Below are 13,560 nucleotides of genomic sequence, written 5' to 3'. Positions count from 1 at the left end.
CACTGAAGTCAGACTCACTGGTCGGTAATTTCCCGGGCTATCCCTGTTCCCTTTCTTGAAAATAGGAACCACGTCCGCAATCCTCCAATCCTCCAGAACCTCTCCCATCTCCATCGACGATGCAAAGATCATCGCCAGGGGCTCTGCAATCACTTTCCTCACCTCCCACAGTAACCTGGGGTACATCCCATCCAGTCCCAGCGACTTATCTATCTTGATAGAATTTAAAAGTTCCAACACATCCTCTTTCTGAACGTCCACATACTCAATCTTTTCAGTCCGCCGCAAACCTGTAGTACAACCTCCCTGATCACTTTCCACTGTGAATACCGAGGCAAAGTGCTCATTAAGCACCTCTGCCATTTCTTCCGGTTCCACAGACTTCTCCCCCTTCACCTTTTATAGGTCCTGTCCCTTCACTCTTTTACTCTTCGCATTTGTAGAACGCCTTGGGATTTTCCTTAATCTTACCCGCCAAGGCCTTCTCATGACCCCTTCTGGCTCTCCTAATTTCTTTTTTAAGCTCCTTTCTACAAGCCATATACTTCTCTAGATCCTTAACATCTCCTAGCTCTCTGAACCTTTTGTACGCCTTACTTTGCTTCCTGACTAGGTTCATCACGGTTCCCACGACCTACCAAAACCTCCCTGTCTCACTGGAACGTTGTCGTGCAGAGCTCCAAACAAACATTCCTCAAAAATCCGCCACCTTCCTTCAGTACTTTTCCCCAAGAACACTTCCTTCCAGTTTACTCATCCAATTTTCTGCCTGATGTCTTCAAATTTCCCCTTACTCCAGATAAACACCTTCCTAGCCTGCCTGATCCTATCTCTTTCCAATGCTATCGTGAAGGAGATAGAATTATGATCGCCATCCCCGAGATGCTCTCCCACCAAGAGATCCAACACCTGTCCTGGTTCATTAGCCAGCACTAGGTCAAGTACAGCCTCTCCTCTTGTAGGCTTATCCACGTACCGTGTCAGGAAACCCTCCTGAACACACCTAACAAACTCCTCCCCATCCAAACCCCTTACCCTAGGCAAATTCCAGTCGATGTTTGGGAAATTAAAAGTTTCCCATCACAACAACTTTGTTATTACTACATCTCTCTAGGATCTGTTTCCCTATCTGCACCTCAACTTCCCTGTCACTATTGGGTGGCCTATAGAAAACACCCAGCAAAGTTATCGACCCCTTGCTGTTCCTAACTTCCACCCACAGAGACTCCATAGACAGTCCCTCCATGGCATTCACCTTCTCTACAGCCACGACACTGTCCCTAATCAACAGTGCCACTCTGCCACCTCTTTTGCCTCCCTCCCTGTCCTTCCTGAAACATCTGAATCCCAGCAGCTGAAGTACCCAGTCCTGTCCCTGAGACATCCAAGTCTCCGTAATGGCCACCACATCACATTCCCAAGCAGCAATCCACGCCTTAAGTGCACCCACTTTATTCACTACACTCCTGCCGTTAAAATAGACACACCTCAGACCCCTGGTCTGGGCACTTCCCTTCTCCATCACCCGTCTAACCTCCTTCTCATACCGTCTACAGTCCTTCTCTACTTGGGAGCTAACCTCCTCGCTCTCAGTCACATCTCGATTCCCTCCTCCCAACCCTTCTAGTTTAAAGTCCCCCCAGTAGCCCTAGCCAACCTTCCCGCCAAGATATTGGTCCCCCTGGGATTCAAGTGCCACCCGTCTTTATTGTACAGGTCACACCTACCCCTAAAGAGGTCCCAATGATCCAGGAACCGGAATCCCTGCCCCCTGCTCCAGTCCCGCAGCCACGCATTCACCCTCCACCTCATTCCATTCCTGCTCTCACTCTCCCATAGCGCAGGCAGCAATCCTGAGATTACTACCTTCGCGTTCCTCTTTCTCAGCTGTCTACTTAATTCCCTACAATGCCTTTTCATGACTCCTTCCCTCTTACTGCCTACGTCAGCGGTACCTATATGTACCACAACCTCCGGCTCCTCACCCTTCCCTTTCAGGATGTCTGGGACACATCCAGAGACATCCCAGATCCCAGCTCCAGGGAGGCAAACCACCATCCGTGACTCCCATCTGCGTCCGCAAAAACGCCTGTCTGACCCGCTCACAACGGAGTCCCCTATTAATACTGCCTTTCTCCTCTTTTCCTTACTTTTTTGAACTACTGGGTCAGGCTCAGCTCCAGAGACCTGGCCACCACTGCCTCCCCCAGGTGAGCTGTCCCCACCCCCAAGCAGTACTCAGTCGGGAGTACTTATTACGAAGGGGGACATCCACCAGGGTGCTCTCCATCACATGAGCTTTCCCCTTCCTAACAGTTACCCACTTGCCTTCCTCCTGTTGCCCCGGTGTGACCACTTGCCGGTAACTCCTGTAAATCGCCTCCTCATTCTCTCTAATGAGACAAAGGTCCTTGAGCTGCAGTTCCAGTTCCTTAACACAGTCCCTGAGGAACCGCAGCTCCACACACCCAGCACATATACAGACATCTGGGAGACCAGAAGCCTCCAGGACCTCCCACGTATTGCACTGGCAACAACATACTGGCCTCACACTCAAAATTGCCCTTTCTAGAAATACAAGAGAGAAAAAAGTAATTAAAAACTTATAAACTTACCTTGCCTCGCCCTTTTCGCTTAAGCCCTTACAGCTCACAAAAAACAAACTTACCTGCTCTAACTCCAAGTCTCTCTTTTTTTTAGGTTGGGGGGGGGGGGGGGGGGGGGTGCGGGGAAAGAGTGGGATACTCTACCTGTGTACAGTATCGGGATTCCTCACTGTTCCAATTTATGGTGAGGGAAAAAAAACTACCCAGGCCTTTTTGCGAACTCCTTCCGGTTTCTGGTTTAAAATATTAAAAAAACTAGAAAAGTTAGTTAAAAAAAACATTGTAGCTTACCCTCAAGCTCTCCTCTCACGAATCGCTCAATCTCTGCTGTGCTCCCAAGGAACAATGAGGTCGATTCTCTAAGGTGAGTAACTTTTAAAGGGAAAAAAAACTACCCAGGCCTGTTTGTGAACTCCTTCCAGTTTCCGGTTTAAAATTAATAGAAAAACTAGAAATTTTTGAGAGGGAAATCATGCTTCACAAATCTACTGAAATTCTTTGAGGATGCAACTAGTAGAATGTATCGTAGGAGACCGTTAGATGTGATTTATTTAGACTTTCAGAAGGCTTTCAACAAGGTCTCACATAGCAGATTACGTAAAAAAGCGCATGGGATTGCCGGTGCTGTCTTGAGATGGCTAGAAAGCTGATTAGCAGACAGAGAACAAAGAGTCCTAATAAATGGGTCTTTTTCCAATTGGCAGTCAGTGAATACTGGAGTACAGCAGGGATCTGTGCTTTGACCCCAAACATTAATATTATATATCAATGATTTGGATAAGGAAATTTAATGCATCATCTCCAAATCTGCAGTTGATATAAAGTTGGTGGGAGGGTGAGCTATGAGGACATAGAGATGGTTCAACATGATTTGAACAGGCCGAGTGGATGGGCATATGCATGGCAGAGAGAGAGGTTATCCGATTTAGTAGTAAAAATAGGTAGATTATTATTTGAATAGGGTAAATTGAGAGAGGTGGATACTCAGTGAGAATTTGGTATGTGCGCTTACATTCAGTGACCGTATCAAGGATAATATCACTGAACATAAGCACACACATACAGCAGGCAGTAAGGAAGGCAAATGGTATGTTGGCCTTCATTGTGAGAGAATTTCAGTAAAGGAATAAGGATGTTTTATGACAATTATATTGGGCTTTGGTGAGGCCACACCTGGAGTAGTATGCAGTTTTGGTGTCCTATTCTGAGGAAGATGTTCTTGCTGCAGAGGGTGTGCAGCAAAGGTTTACCTGATTGATTCTTGGGGTGACATGACTGCCATATGAGGACAGATTAAATCAGTTCGGATTATATTCATTGGAGTTTATAAGAATGAAAGGGGATCAATCAGAAACTTATAAAATTCTAACAGGATTAGACAGGGCAGATTCAGAAAAAATGTCCCCAACAGTGAGGGAGTCCAGAACTAGGGGTCATAGTTTGAGGATAACAGGTAAACCTTTTAGGACTGAGGGTGAGTAAAAATTTCTTCACCCAGAGAGTGGTGAGTTGTGGAATTCATCACCACAAAGTAGCAGAGGCCAAACATTGTGAGATTTAAAGAACAAATTATCTCTAGCTCTTGGGGCTAAATGGATCATGGGATGGGGCGGGGGGGGGGGGGGGGGGGGGGTGGGATTAGGGTATTGAACTTGATGATCAGCCATGATCATAATTAACGGCTCAAAGTGCTGAATGGTCTACACCTGCCTCTATTTTCTATTTTTGTTTTTATGTACAAGTTTAGAATAACAATGCAACAGAGTACGCCACGAGAAAGCATTTTTAGATGTGTTGAGTGATAATAATCCAGAACCTGCTGCCCATAAGGATGGTGGAAGCTGAAGTAATCAATGATTTCAAAAGAAAATTAGATTGGCATTCAAAAGGAAATAAACTTAGAAGATTTCTGTGATTGCACGGGAGATTGGAACTGACTGGATTGCTCTGCTGGGAGCCAAAATGGACTCAGTGGATTGAATGGCCTCCCTTCATGCTGCAAATGGCTCTAAACTCCATTTTCCCACCCAATCCCCAAATCCTTGGATGTGCTTGAAGTCTTAATGTTTTCTTATTATGACACTATGCCACCTCCACCCTTCCAGTTCTAGACTATTCAGCCAGAGGAAATAGTCGCTCAGCATCCACCCTATGTTCCAACGAGGCTCCCCCATCATTCTAAAATTCAGAGACAACAGACCTATTCTACTTAAGCTGTCATTATGCAATAACTCTCAATGTCAAGAATCAACTTAGTGAAACTTTGTTGCATTGCCTTCAAGACATACCTTCCTTAGGTATGGAAACTAAAACTGTATACAGCACCCAGCTGTGGTCTCACTAAACCCAAGTACAATTGCAGCAAGGTTTCTTTAGTCTTGTGCTAAAAACATTTTGCAACTTGCCTTCCTAATTGTTTGTTGTACCTACATGTTAACTGTGGCGTGCACAAGGACACCCAAAACCCCCTGAGCACCTTTTAATAGTTTCTCACAATTAAAATATTCCACTCTTCTGTCTTTCTACCAAGGAAACAATCTCTCATATTCTACCTGCCACCTTTTTACCTGCTCACTTAACCTATCTGTAACTCTTTGCAGACAACGTGTGTCCTCCTCAGAGCTCAAGCCTCCTATCTGGTTCTGTATATTTGTTAACATTACGAACAATTCTTTTATTTAAGTCATTAACGTAGACCGTAAATCATTGAGAACACAGTTCTGGTCGTCACGACCTGTTTATTTCTATTGTTTTCCCTTTAACCAATCCTCCATTCACTTCATTCAGGTGATTCACTTTGGTAAGAGTAACAGGAGTACAGAATATAGGGCTAATGGAAGGACTCTTAGTAGTGTTGACGAGCAGAGAGATCTCAGGGTACATGTGCATAGTTCCCTGAAAGTTGGCACCCAGGTTGATAAAGGTTGTTAAGAAGGTGTACGGTGTGTTAGCTTTTATTGGTAGAGGGATTGAATTTCAGAGCCGTGACGTCATGTTACAACTGTACAAAACTCTGGTGCGGCCACACTTGGGGTATTACGTACAGTTCTGGTCGCCGCATTATAAGAAAGATGTGGAGGCATTGGAAAGGGTGCAGAGGAGGTTTACCAGGATGTTGCCTGGTATGGCGGGAAGGTCTTATGAGGAAAGGCTGAGGGACTTGAGGTTATTTTCATTCGAGAGAAGAAGGTTACGAGGTGACCTAATTGAGGCACACAAGATGATCAGAGGGTTAGATAGGGTGGACAGTGAGAGCCTTTTCCCTCGGATGGTGATGGCTAACACGAGGGGACATAGCTTTAAATTAAGAGGTGGTAGTTATAGGACGGATGTCAGAGGTAGGTTCTTTACTCAGAGGGTAGTAAGGGCGTGGAATGTCCTGCCTGCAGCAGTTGTGGACTTGCCAACTTTAAGGGCTTTCAAATGGTCAGTGGATAGGCAGATGGATAACATTGGAATAGTTTAGGTTAGAGGGTCATTAGATTGGTTCCACTGGTCGGCGCAACATCAAGGGCCGAAGGGCCTGTACAGTGCTGTAATGTTCTATGTTCTATTCGTGCTAAATATATTAGTCCCAACTCTGTAAGCCTTAACTTGCATTAACCTGTGTCTAGTTCCCCATTTGAAAATTAGGGAAAAAGAATAAGAGGCGGCATTGGACAGAAACAAAAAAAAAGCCTAGGAATACCAGGCAATATCACTGAAGTGAACAGGCTCAAAAACAATTTCTGGAGACAGGATAAATTGCAGCTAAATACACTAAGTTAGGTGTAATTATTTGTTATCTGCATGTTACATTCCTTATCGATTACGTTTTACTAGCTTTTGAGCTGTACTAAGTTGTGTGGTCATCAATTTGTTGTTTGTTTGAAGCAGCTTGTCTTTGTCAGTGTAAAGTTCATTCAGTAGAAAATCCTGAATGACAGCATATGTAGTGCAGCACTGTTTGCTTTCAGGGTCTTCTATTTCACCTCCTTTTAATTTCCTTCTGGACAAGACTGTTTGATTCCACTTCTGTAGTGTATTGCATAGTGTGCTGATATTCAGTCCTGCAAGCTGCAGTAACTGAAATTTTAAATTTAGTGCTTCGAGTTGAGAACAAATGTGTGTAGGTTTTGTGGGTTTCTAATTAAAGGACAGTTGCTTAGCTACAAAAGTAGCTTGTTAGGAATGAATCAGATTCAACGAATATGCAGACCTGTATGTAATACAGAACAGATGCCAAGGAAAGTCAGAAGTATGATAGGTAAGTGCATGGGGTTATGGGGATAGGGTTGGGTCTGGGGAAGATGCTATGTTTCAGAGAGTCAGTGCAGACTCGATGGGCCAAATGGCTTTTTTCTGCACTGTAGGCATTCTGTGGTTCTATTGCTTTCAAATTAACCATCAAATCTGTTTTGCTTTTGTGTGATTGATTTCTTGAAGTCAAGATATAACTATCTACTGGAGGGGATATTTCAGATTTGGAATCCGTTCACTTTTTTTTTTAAACATGCATTCGTTATGGTATTTGACCATAGATATTTCCCAAACATGGTCTAATTCAAAAAGCATGTAGAGATTTAGCATATGCTAATGCATGAGAAATGAATGATTTGCTAACAGTGATTTGAAAAACATTCCAAGTGAATATCAGCATTTACCATAAATGCAGAACTGAACCCCAGATACCTCAGAACCACAGTACATCAACCTTTTGGAGGAGCATTTACCAATCATTCAAATACAAAGTAACCTTCATGTCCCTTAAGATTATCATCCTTCCTTCCTTTGGCAATTCTACAATGCCCAGGCTTTTAGATGCTTCAAACTTGCATCTTCTTCCTTTGTTTTCTTCTGTGTTTTAACTAGAAAAGAGTAAGTTATACAAGTATTTCATTACGTTCTGTTCATTATTTCTGTTCACACAGAAAAAGTACAAATCTTTAAAGGAACACAGAGGCTGTCTGAATAAACTATAGGTTTAAACTGAACGAGAGCATCCCGTTATAGATAGCTGACTCCATATATTTCACCAAAGTAAGCCAAAGACAGGAGGGTCAGCAATGATAATCTGCAAGCAGAATTCCTATCAATTTTGCATTAGGTGGCTAATTCGATTTTAGTCACTGAAGTAAAATAAATAAAATGAGGATGATCAACCAACAATACTCAAGTTAGTTAACAATGCAGAAGTTTTATAAGTATTTATAAAATGGTTGTATTAACAAACACCATCAGACAAGGGATCTGTACTAGATCCACACATTCTGATACATGATTGGCAGAACAAAACATTCAATGTTAGGTCAGAGGTTTACAGCATGTAAACAGGCCATTTGGCCCAACTTGTCCATGCCACCCAGTTTTTAAGGACTAAGCTAGTTCCAATTGCTTGCATTTGGCCCATATCTCTACCAATCTTACCCATGTAACTGTCTAAATGTTTTCAAAACACTAAGTTGAACCACCTCTACTGCGACCCCTGGCAGCTTGTTCCAGATACTCAGCACCCTCTGCGAAAAAACTGCCTTCTGGACCCTTTTGTATCTCTCCCCTCTCACCTTAAACCTATGACCTCTATAATTAGACTCCCCTAACTTTGGGAAAAGATACTGACTATCTAGCTGATCTATGCCCCTCATTATTTCATAGACCTCTATAAGATCACCCCTCAGCTTCCTACGTTCCAGGGAAAAAAAAGTCCCAGTCTACCCAGCCTCTCTTTACAACTCAAATCAAACCATCAAGAGCCAGTAGCGTCTTAGTAAATCTTTTCTGCACTTTTTCTAGTTTAATAATATCCTTTCTATAATAGGGTGACCAGAACTGTACACAGTATTCCAAGTGTGGCCTTACTAATGTCTTGTACAACTTCAACATGACATCCCATCTCCTATATTCAATGTTCTGACCAATGAAACCAAGCATGCCAAATGCCTTTTTCACCACTCTTTCCACCTGTGATTTCACTTTCAAGGAGCTATGAACCTGTACTCCTGGATCTCTTTGTTCTATAACTCTCCCCAACACCTTACCACTAACTGATTAGGTCCTGCCCGATTCAATCAAAATGCATCACCTCACATTTATCCAAATTAAACTCCATCTGCCATTCATTGGCTCACTGGCCCAATGGATCAAGATCCCGTTGCAATCTTAGATAACTTTCTTCACTGTCCACTATGCCACCGGCCTTGGTGTCATCTGCAAACTTATTAACCATGCCTCCTAAATTCTCATCCAAATCCCTAATATAAATAACAAATAATCATGGACCCACCACTGATCCCCGAGGCACACAGCTGGTCACAGGTCCCCAGTTTGAAAAACAACCCTCGACTGCTATCCTCTGCCTTCTGTCATCAAGCCAACTTTGTATCCAATTGGCTACCTCACCCATGGATCCTGTGAGATCTAATCTCATGCAACAACCTACCATGTGGCATCTTGTCAAAGGCCTTGCAAAAGTCCATGTAAACAACATCGACTGCACTGCCCTCATCTACTTTATTAGTTATCCCTTCAAAAAAACTCAATCGAGTTCGTGAGACATGATTTTCCATTCACAAAGCCATGCTGACTGTCCCTACTCAGTCCTTGCCTCTCTAAATGCCTGTAGATCCTGTCTCTCAGAATACCTACTGACAATTTCCCCACTACAGACATTAGGCTCACTGATCTGCAGTTCCCAGGCTTTTCCCTGCAGTCCTCCTTAAATAAAGACACAATATTTGCTACCCTCCAATCTTCAGGAACCTCATCTGTGGCTGTCCAAGATTCAAATCTCTCTCCTAGGGGACCTGCAATTTCCTCCCTAGCCTTCCACAACGTCCTGGGATACACTTCATCAGGTCCCAGAAATTTATCTACCGTGAAGCACTTTAAGACTTCCAGCAACATCTCCTTTGTAATATGTACACTCAAGTCATCAATATTTATTTCCATGCCTTTCTCAACAGTAAGTACTGATGAGGAATATTCATTTAGGATCTCACCCACCTTTTGTGAATCTGCACATAGATGATCTTGTTGATTCTCAAGAGACCCTACTCTCTCTCTAGTTATTCCTTTGCCCTTTTATGTATTTGCAGAAGCTCTTTCGAAATTAAAGCACCTTCATTTGTGGAAAAAGTTTGGTATAGGAGATTTGAACACTACTCTCACCAAGCGAAAATTGAACCAACTACAGGATGAAAACTTCCTTGCACTGTCAGAAAAGGTCTACATGGAATGAGTTTGAATAGTCACAATCCAGAGCCGAATGCAAGAGCCCATAACCACAGAACTAGTGAAAATCAACACAAAAATGACATCAATCGTCAATCTTCTTCAGAAGAATCAGACAGATGATTAGTGAGACAACAATTTGGAACAAAGAATAAAAAACAAAGAAAATTACAGCACAGGAACAGGCCCTTCAACCCTCCCTCCAAGTCTGCACCTACTCAACTAAAACCCATTACCCTTTTGGGGACCATATCCCTCTATTCCCATCCTATTCATGATTTGTCACCCCTTGAAAGTCACTACTGTATCTGCTTCCACTACCTCCCCCCAGCAACAAATTCCAGGCACCCACCACTCTGTAAAAAAATCTGCCTTGTACATTTCCTTTAAACCTTGGCCCTCCCACCTTAAACCTATGCCCCCTAGAAATTGATTCTTCCATCCTAGGGAAAAGCTTCTTACTATCCACTCTGTCCATGCCTCTCAATCTTGTAGACTTCTATCAGGTTGCCCCTCAATCTCCATCAGTCCAGTGAGAACAAACCAAGTTTCTCCAGCCTCTCCTCATAGCTAATGCCCTCCATACTAGGCAACATCCTGATAAATCTTTTCTGTATCCTCTCCAAAGCCTCCACTTCCTTCTGGTAGTGTGGCAACCAGAGTTGAACACGATATTCCAAGTGTGGCCTAACTAAGGTTTTATAAAGCTGCAACATGACTTGCCAATTTTTAAACTCAATGCCCTGGCCAATGAAGGCAAGCATGTCGTATGCCTTCTTGACTACCTTCTCCACCTGCATTGCCACTTTCAGTGACCTGTGCACCTGTACATCCGGATCCTTCTGCCTATCAATACTCGTAAGGGTTCTGCCATTCACTGTATATTTCCTATCTGTATTAGTCCTTCCAAAATGCATTACTTCACATTTGTCCAGATTAAACGCCATCTGCCATCTCTGCCCAAGTCTCCAAACAATCTATATCCTAGTATAGTCTGATGGCCCTCATTGCTACCCGCAAATCCACCAACCTGTGTATCATCCGTAAACTTACTAATCAAATCAGTTACATTTTCCTCCAAATCATTTATATATATAACAAACAGCAAAGATCCCACCACTGATCCCTGAGGGATACCACTTGTCACAGCCCTCCATTCAGAAACACACCCTTCCACTGCTACCTTTTGTCTTCTTTGACCGAGCCAGTTTTGTATCCACCTTGCCAGCTCACCTTTGATCCCATGCGACTTCACCTTCTGCACCAGTCTTCCATGAGGAACCTTGTCAAAGGCCTTTCTGAAGTCCACGTAGTCAACATCCACTGCCCTACTCTCATCAATCATCTTTGTCACTTCCTCGAAAAACTCGATCAAGTTAGAAACACACAACCTCCCCTTCACAAAACCATGTTGCCTCTCACTAATATGCCACTTATTTCCAAGTGGGAATAAACCCTGCCTTGAAGAATCCTCTTCAATAATTTTCCTACCACTGATGCAATATAATTTACACCATTCTTTTCCAAATGGATTTTAATTAATCCTATGGTACATTAACTTCGAAAAATAGCCTATATATTTTAATTCTAACAGCAAGCTCATTTTAGCTCACCTTGTCTTGATGGGAGTGAGGTAGTTGGAACTTTTGGCAGTACTTTAGTCATTTTCTTAGTTAACTCTTCTTGTTCCAGTTCCTCCAATTCTGCTAGCAATTCATCCTGAAAACATGAGCAAATAATTCATGTCAGCCTACAAGAACTTTTGAGTTACCACAGCTGTTAAAAAAAATTGTCCCAGTTCACTAGTCTCTCATGCCCTGCTACCGCTCAGCCAAAAGAACTGGAGAATCCCAGCTGCGGGCGAGGTCAGCGAATTCATGCCATTATTTCATAAAAGACAGAAAAGCAATACACTCAATACAGAAAGAATCTCAAAAAATACATGAAATAATTTGTATCATCACATTCAATTGTATATAAAAGAACTTTCCTTATGGCCATACAGAATTACAAATTTTAATGAAAACAAGGATAAACTGTTTTAATCGAACTAAAAACAGAAAATGCCAGAAATACTGAGCAGATCAGGCAACATTCGAGAAAAGAAAGAATTAGTGCTTCAGGTCAATCACCACTGACATTAATTTAGTAATAGCTTTCTCAGACTACTCCAATAATTGTATGCTTTTTATGCTTTAATTACTTCTGTCCCTTAAAAATTATATGAAAATATCACCTGGGTCATCCTTGCGGATGATACTAAGATTGGCGGAATTGCGGATAGTAATGAAGATTGTCAGAGAATACAGTGGAATATAGATAGGCTGGAGAACTGGGTGAAGAAATAGCAGATAGGATTTAATCCGGACAAATGTGAGGTGATGCATTTTGGCAGATCCAATTCAGTTGAGCACTACAAAATAAATGGCAGAATCATCAGAAGCATAGATACAGAGAGATCTGGGAGTACAGGTGTAAAAGGTGATGAAGAAAGCATATGGCGTGCTTGCCTTTGTTGGACAGGGTGTCAAGTATAAAAGTTGTCAAATTATGTTACAGTTGTATAAAACGCTGGTTCAGCCACATTTGGAATACTGTATCCAATTCTGGTCACCACACTACCAGATGGACATGGATGCTTCGGAGAGGGTACAGAAAAGATTTACCAGGATGTTGCTCGGTATGGAGGGTATTAACTATGAGGCCAGATTGAATAAACTGGGATTGTTCTCCCTGGAAAGACGGAGGCTGAGGGGCGACCTGATAGAAATTTATAAAATTATGACAGCTACGGACAGGGTGAACAGTTGGAAGCTTTTTCCCCAGGGCGGAAATGACAATTACAATGGGACATAAGAACAAAAAAAAGTCAGCAGAAGAACAGGCCCTTCGGCCCTCCAAGACTGCACTGACCATGCTGCCTGACCGTTCCCGGGGCCTTATCAATAAGTTCAAGAGAAGGAGGGAAAGGTTCAGTGAAGATGTGCGGGGAAAGCATTTTTGTTTTTACAGAGGGTAGAGGAGGTCTGGAATACACTGCCAAGGTTGAGGCAGTTACATTAGCCACATTTAAGACTTATCTTGATAGACATATGTACAAATGGAGAATAGAGGAATAAAAGCTGTTGGTCTAAATAAGTACATGTGATTGTACAGGCTTGAAGGGCTGAAGGGCCTGTTCCTGTGTTGTACAATTCTTTGACAAGTTGCCAGTGTGACCAGCAAAGGACTGACTGATTGAAAAACAGCATTTTCTGACTAGTTAGAAAGCAGTAAGAAGTCTCACAATACCAGGTTAGAGTCCAACCAGTTTAACAGTGTCCCTTTGTCAGGTGTGTGGAACCTTCCACACACCTGATGAAGGGACACCATTTCCGAAAGCTTGTGGGGTTACTATCAAATAAACTGGTTACACTCTAACCTGGTGTTGTGAGACTTCTTCCTGTGTTTACCCCAGTCCAATGCCGGCATCTCTACATCATACTTAGAAAACGACAGTGGAAAGACAGTGATGAATACATTTTTAAACCCCAAATTCAAAAATTCAATCTATCACAATATCCTGGGCGGCAGGGTAGAGACTCATGAACCCAAAATGAGCTTATAGAGTAGAAAACGAAGGGTAAAGAAGCAAGATCCAAAGTACTAAAAGGATGGGAAATGGAGAACAAAGCCTGGGCCAAGTATAATGGCTTGCTAGTCGCAGTAGAGTTTTTGAGATGCAGTCCACAGGTTCCATCTTGAA

At 42.7% G+C, this 13,560-nt stretch overlaps 1 protein-coding gene across 1 annotated transcript in view; it reads right to left on the bottom strand.

The window, feature by feature from the left end:
• Positions 1–2,715: 2,715 nt before the first annotated feature.
• The window catches only part of LOC145346711 (charged multivesicular body protein 4b-like), a 34,077-nt gene continuing 23,232 nt past the window's right edge, over positions 2,716–13,560 (bottom strand). The window contains exons 4-5 of the mRNA XM_080194339.1: positions 11,429–11,534; positions 2,716–7,453 (exon numbers count right to left, since the gene is read on the bottom strand). Coding sequence (XP_080050465.1) covers positions 7,386–7,453; positions 11,429–11,534 — 174 coding nt within the window. The 3' untranslated portion in view covers positions 2,716–7,385. The remainder of the gene's footprint in view (positions 7,454–11,428; positions 11,535–13,560) is intronic.

The sequence above is a fragment of the Carcharhinus amblyrhynchos genome, chromosome 8 (genome assembly GCF_965287045.1).
Source record: "Carcharhinus amblyrhynchos chromosome 8, sCarAmb.v2.hapA, whole genome shotgun sequence".
In the NCBI taxonomy this organism is placed as follows: domain Eukaryota; kingdom Metazoa; phylum Chordata; class Chondrichthyes; order Carcharhiniformes; family Carcharhinidae; genus Carcharhinus; species Carcharhinus amblyrhynchos.
Note: the sequence above shows the minus strand (reverse complement) of the source record. Positions and strands in the feature narration are given on the sequence as shown.